The sequence below is a fragment of the Acomys russatus genome, chromosome 7 (assembly GCF_903995435.1).
Source record: "Acomys russatus chromosome 7, mAcoRus1.1, whole genome shotgun sequence".
NCBI classification, from domain to species: Eukaryota; Metazoa; Chordata; class Mammalia; order Rodentia; family Muridae; genus Acomys; species Acomys russatus.
Window position 1 is genome coordinate 55,566,963 of NC_067143.1, and position 5,813 is coordinate 55,572,775.

The 5,813-nt window shown below is 41.2% G+C and overlaps 2 protein-coding genes across 2 annotated transcripts; both read right to left on the reverse strand.

Annotated features, from left to right (window-relative positions):
• Positions 1-425: 425 nt before the first annotated feature.
• Positions 426-1,942, reverse strand: LOC127191801 (hemoglobin subunit beta-H0). Its single transcript, XM_051149122.1, has 3 exons — positions 1,814-1,942; positions 1,469-1,691; positions 426-674 (listed from the first exon to the last, which is right to left on the reverse strand). The coding sequence occupies exons 1-3, from the start codon at positions 1,903-1,905 to the stop codon at positions 546-548; spliced, it is 444 nt and encodes a 147-aa protein (XP_051005079.1). The 5' UTR covers positions 1,906-1,942; the 3' UTR covers positions 426-545.
• Positions 1,943-4,130: 2,188 nt separating this feature from the next.
• LOC127192223 (hemoglobin subunit epsilon-Y2) lies at positions 4,131-5,536 on the reverse strand. The gene is made up of 3 exons (XM_051149545.1): positions 5,402-5,536; positions 5,058-5,280; positions 4,131-4,332 (listed from the first exon to the last, which is right to left on the reverse strand). Exons 1-3 carry the CDS (start codon positions 5,491-5,493, stop codon positions 4,204-4,206), a joined length of 444 nt encoding a protein of 147 aa, XP_051005502.1. The 5' UTR covers positions 5,494-5,536; the 3' UTR covers positions 4,131-4,203.
• Between the last annotated feature and the right edge of the window lie 277 nt (positions 5,537-5,813).

Consider the following 5,813-nt stretch of genomic DNA (forward strand, 5'->3'; position numbering starts at 1 on the left):
CAGGCACACACAGAGACCCTTGATTAAAAATAAAAATACGTCCTTTTTAAAAAATAAAAATCCCGAGTAGGGTAAAGGAATTATCTCAGCTTAGCCCTTCCTAAAGGTTTATATTAATTAAGTGACACATATCACAACCTGCAGGTTATCACTTGTCATGCTTTTCTTTGCCCTCTACGCTAAGTTTTAGCAAAAGCCTTACAGTTCCTTTTCCAGAGAATTAACCCTTTGCTTTTCTACATGAGAATATTCCCCAACTTTTCATCCTCCCTGATGCCCTAGAAAAATCCCTTAAAATCTACCTTCTTCTCCTGAAATTTTCAAAGAAACTGAGGTGTCCTTCTGTGTCTCCATCCCACCATGAACCCTTCAATCTTATTTCTCTACCAGAAAAGAAACAGACATGACAAGATATGACTCTTGGATTACTGAAGAGAATGAACTTTATTAAGCAGAAGCTCTGCTTTCAGATGCCAGCACAGTGAGTGACCTTGTGTAGGATGTGGCTAGGGGGGACACAGAAAGGTAGCCATCAGGGAAGGAGGTCAGTGGTACTTGTGGGACAGAGCATTGGCTACCCCAGCCACCAGCTTCTGCCAGGCAGCCTGCACCTCTGCTGTGAATTCCTTGCCGAAGTAAGAGGAGAGAACAATCACCAGCACGTTACCCAGGAGCTGTGGAAAGAAACACAGAAAGATACAAAATATGAGAAAAGCAGATACAGAAAAGAATTTACATGAATAATAGTATTTTAAAATTCTCTTCCTTGAAGACTCCAATCCCAAACTACCTGTGTACACTAATGAGGAGGTTGGTTCGATTTTACTGTTCAAATCCCCTCCTTGCCCCCATTAAGTGCTCTCCTGCCTGCTTCTGCTCCTGCCATTTTTGTCTCTTGCTCTTTTTTTCATTCACAAATAGCCCGGCTCTAATAAATTGCAATGATATGCTTACTGGAGTTTAAGTCTCCAACAATGAAGGAAGCAGACACTACTTATGATATTGCTCATTAGTACTATAAACATATTTTATAAAGTTTATCAAATAGAAAATTTTTCCAGTTTTCTCTCATATATTTCCTGAGGTATCAACCATTAGAATCCACATAACTAAGGTATTTCTCCTTTTCTAGAACAAAATATCAACTTCAAATGTTATTTCTACTTAAATGTATGTGCTAATTTCTATAATAATAATAAGAAAATATTACAATGTGGAGAGGATTCTATAGCAATTATAAAAGTCTGCTCCTTTTTGTCTTTTCATAGTGATCCTGTCTCATGCCTCCACCAACTAAGTTACATTCTGAGATACCAAATGTGTCTGAAAACTTGGACAAGAAAAAATTTATTGGAGAAGTTTCTAGCAATTAACTAACACGAGATCTGGGCCCACATATCGTAAGATGTTGGCCGGCATAACCGAACAAGGTATTAACTTTCAAATTTACATTGAAGACAGAACTGACCTTGAAGTTCTCAGGGTCCACATGAAGCTTGTCACAGTGCAGCTCACTCAGAGGAGCAAAGGCCTCCTTGAGGTTGTCCATGTTCTTAACGGCCAAGCCCAGGGACGTGAGCACTTTCTTGCCGTGGGCTCTGATCCTGGGGTTGCCCATGATGGCTTGAGCAGAAGAGAGGTTTCCAAACTTGTCAAAGAACCTCTGAGTCCATGGGTAGACAATCAGGAGCCTAAGACACAAGACATTGGCAGTTAAAAAATCAGAATCGGTCACAAACCCCTGTAGAAAGCCTGGAGAATTCTGTCATGCAGTTTCCCTCCATTCTTCCCCAGTCTGGGTCTCAGATCCTACCTTCCCAGGGTTTCTCCTCCAGCCTTTTCTAAATCCACTTTATTCCAAATGCTTGTGATAGCCGCCTTCTCCTCAGCTGTGAAGTGAACCATGGTGAGAGGTCTAAAGGCTCGGAGATGAGCTCAGGTGCGTAGAAGCAAGTGTGCTCAAGTGCTGGGAGGCCTGGCCTGGCCTTTTATCCTTCACCCTGGACCTTGCACCCCTTCCGCCCTCACAAGGACTCTGAGGCTATTGGTCAAGAGAGGCTGGGCAAGACAGGGGTGGGGTCCAGTGGGGTAAGGTGTAGATAGCATTCCCTCTAAGATAGTGTCCAGTAGGCCCCTGACTCTTGGAGGGAGACCCTCCTATTGCAGTTTTCATAGCATTTACTTTTTCTTTCTTTCTTCGCTTTTGCTTGGACCCAGCAGGAGACTTGCAAGGATGTCTTTCACACTCTTTCGTTTTTTGCCTCTAGACTGAGAAAGGCCAGTAGGTTAGAGTTGAAGCAGAGGACAACATGAGAACACCCCAGAGAGAATGATATGAGGCTCTTTTGAGGCATGGGACTCAGGACCAGAGTGACAGAAGTATGTGTCTTACTCATGAGTCATTGTATAACAAAGAAGTGGTACACAAGCCATTGGATGCAATTTCTGTTGTTTTAGGCCCTGATCTTCCTAGCCACCATACCTGGGAAAGCAGTTTTCACTACATTTCAGTTTCTGAGTAGGAATAGATTGTTGTGTTATAGTGCAGTGTCTCTACATTTGCTCCATCATACCTCAAAATAGAGCAATCTCCTTTATGTAAAGATACCATTTTCCCCCCTGTAAACGTATTATATAGTCAATCACTAAACCAGGAGCGTTCCCACGGGATAAGTGTAGCTCCTGGTAATGCAGGGTGTGATCTCAGCCTCCCTCTTCTCTTGGCAAGTTAAGTCATGAGAAGGCTAAGTGACTGATCTTTCAGTTCGCTTAAACTGGATTCTGTCTTTGCTTTTTGTGTGGTTTTAGAATAACTTAAAGTGGAAGGAATATTTCCATCCGGTAACAATCTACCTACATTGCCCCAGCTGGGACAGAATTACAAACTAGGAAAATCATCCCTAGTTTTGACTTTCTACTAACAGCTCTAACAGTTTTTTTTCCTCTTTCTATATAGTGGTGGGAAGAATTTTTATTGGTATGTCAGTATAGAAAATACAGTCTGAGAGAAAACCAACATTGTCTTTAACATAAGCCATTTGTGAGAGGGCAGTAATGTATACGGATCTGCCAACACTACCAAATTACCACCTGAACTCTAGGTCTAGGGGAGAAAATAGCTCAGGCGCCCAGGAGCACCTCTTTTCACATATACAAACACAAATACACACGTACACACAGACTGCTAAAACTTAAAATAATGAATCTTTTAAGAATTGTTTTGAAATGTTAATATATCTACAGCACATCTCCCTTCTGTTTCCTCCCACCAAACCCTTCTATATGTCCTGCTTGCTCCTTTCAAATGTCTGTCTTCTTCGCCATTTATTGTCATTGCATACATGTATGAATATGTTATTATTGTCTTCTCCTCCCATTCAGAACACTGTTTCCTGTAGATGAAAACCACTACAGAAATCCACAACCAATCAAACTGTAGAGCTGTGGAGCCCAGTTCCAGCGAATATGTCTACAAAACATTCCCACTAAGGCTCAGGGAACACTTCAGAAGAGCAGTCAAAGACTGTAAGAGCCAAAGGATCAGAGAGTTTACTGTGAGACGTATTAGCTTGGATGGAAAAAGCCCATGAGACCTCAGAATTGCAGGCAACTAAGGGATGCTGAGAGCTAAAGCAATCGTCTTCCCCAGGGAAAAGTAGACTAATTGATTAGCCAAAAAATCTTTATAGAAGAAAATATTCATTAAATATTTTAAAATATTAATTCTGTCTTAGATCTTGGGTTAAAGACTTTTCTTAATGGAAACAGATGTTACAACCTGCTATGAAATATCACTTATAGACCTTTTTTTTTCACCCTTTACAGTAAGCTTTTATATGTTCTATACACTGTTTTTTCTCCACTAACTTAACTCGTTATTCTCCTTTTTGACAATTTTTCCCCACCTTTAGACTCTCCCTGGGTCAGTGGAAGCCTCCCATGGCACCTACTTTCCTCTCTGGAGTCCCTTATGATTTCAGATAAACTCATGTGTCTTCCTGTGCTTTTCCTATCCCACAAGCACGTCATATGTTTTTCCATTAACATAAAAGTAAAAAACAGACAAGACAAAAGGACTTTTTTGATTACTGGGAAGAATGATTTTTATTAAACATTTTGTGCTTTCAAGGATCATTTAAGTACTCATGTGCAGAAAGAGGGCAGTGGGGACACACAAGATTTCTGGACAGCTAGAGAGAGGGCTCAGTGATACTTGTGGGACAGAGCAGTGGCCACCCCAGCCACCAGCTTCTGGCAAGCAGCCTGCACCTCAGGTGTGAATTCCTTGCCAAAGTGACTAGCCAGAACAATCACCAACACGTTACCCAAGAGCTGTTAAAGGGCAAAAGAAACAGATTGGTATGTTAAATGAAGAATCAGAAATAATAGGCATAAAAAACAAAGAAATGTTTTCAACCTATACTGTTTAACACATTCAGCAACAGTTCTTCCTCGGTCAATACCTCCATCATACCTCTGACTTCCCACTCACCACTGTCCTGCCTGAATTCTCACACCTTGTCTTCCCATCATATTTATTTGCCTTCCTTGTTACTTTCCTCATTCACCAATTGTGTAATATCTTTAAATACATAATTTCTGTGCTATAACTGCTCTTGGTGGTGCTTTAAAACGACCACCAATATAGAAACAAGCCTCTATTTGTCGTGATATTCACTGGGGAATTAAATATATTTTTATAATGTTAATAGAGAAATTACTTCATCAAATTGCCTCTCAAATCTTTTCTTTAACAGCAATCATTATGACCTACAGAAAGGGAAAATACTTATTTTCTCCAGATTCTATTCCTTCTTGCACAGATCTGCTATGCTTTCATATTACTCTCCATGATAAGTACAACAAAACTCTACTGTGACAAATTTTTGTAACTGCCTGCAAACTAATTTAGGCTTCTTACAGCCCTTCACTGTCATCCTGCCTAGACCAGTGTATTTTGAGATCTATGTTGTCATCACCATCAGTCATATGCTCAGCTTCCACCTTTGTCCCCAAGACAAATACAAAATGAATTTCTGAGCTTGCCCTGGACTCACCTTGAAGTTCTCAGGGTCCACATGGAGCTTGTCACAGTGCAGCTCGCTGAGCTTAGCCAAGGCAGACTTCAGGTTGTCTAGGTTCTTAATGGCTTCTCCAAGAGAAGTCAGCACCTTCTTGCCATGGGCTTTGACCCTCGGGTTGCCCATTATGGCAGAGGGAGAGGACAAGTTCCCGAAGCTGTCAAAGAATCTCTGGGTCCATGGGTACACAACAAGAAGCCTGAGAAATGGCGAAAAGTAAGTGGAAAAATTAGGGATCCTCTGAATTCCTGACTATCCTGCCTAGTTGTCCAAAAATACTATTTACCGTTCTCCCAGATAAATCAACAACCAATTCTTACCTTCCCAAGGCTTCACCACCAACATCTTCAACGTTCACCTTACTCCATAGGCCATTGATGACGGTCTTTTCCTCAGCAGTAAAGTTCACCATGATGTCAGGTCTGGGAACTTGCTAGTGATCACAGGAGTGTCAGAAGCAAGTACATGCTGCTGCTAGAAATGGTGGCCTTTTATCCTTCACAGAAGACGTTCTGGACCTTTGTTCTGCACAATACGTTGAAGCCATTGGTCAGCTTGACCTGTGGTTCTAATGGGTGGAGCCAGGACATGGGAGGGTCAGTAGTAACTGTACACTGAGTTTATGATAATACATTATAGATATGGAGGCATTCTTTCTTCTTGGCTCCTCCTTCAGCAAAACACTTTTTTTTTTTACTTATTCTCTTTTCATTTTTCATTGTCCCTATATAA

What these genes read in the sequence shown, in the direction of transcription:
- LOC127192223 (XM_051149545.1), bottom strand. Translation starts at nt 5,493, where the DNA reads ATGGTGAACTTTACTGCTGAGGAAAAGACCGTCATCAATGGCCTATGG. An exon ending in GGTGGTGAAGCCTTGGGAAG is followed by an intron (nt 5,281 to 5,401) that starts GTAAGAATTGGT and finishes GCCATTTCTCAG; the next exon opens with GCTTCTTGTTGTGTACCCAT. An exon ending in TGGACCCTGAGAACTTCAAG is followed by an intron (nt 4,333 to 5,057) that starts GTGAGTCCAGGG and finishes GCCCTTTAACAG; the next exon opens with CTCTTGGGTAACGTGTTGGT.
- LOC127191801 (XM_051149122.1), bottom strand. Translation starts at nt 1,905, where the DNA reads ATGGTTCACTTCACAGCTGAGGAGAAGGCGGCTATCACAAGCATTTGG. An exon ending in GGAGGAGAAACCCTGGGAAG is followed by an intron (nt 1,692 to 1,813) that starts GTAGGATCTGAG and finishes CTTGTGTCTTAG; the next exon opens with GCTCCTGATTGTCTACCCAT. An exon ending in TGGACCCTGAGAACTTCAAG is followed by an intron (nt 675 to 1,468) that starts GTCAGTTCTGTC and finishes TTCTTTCCACAG; the next exon opens with CTCCTGGGTAACGTGCTGGT.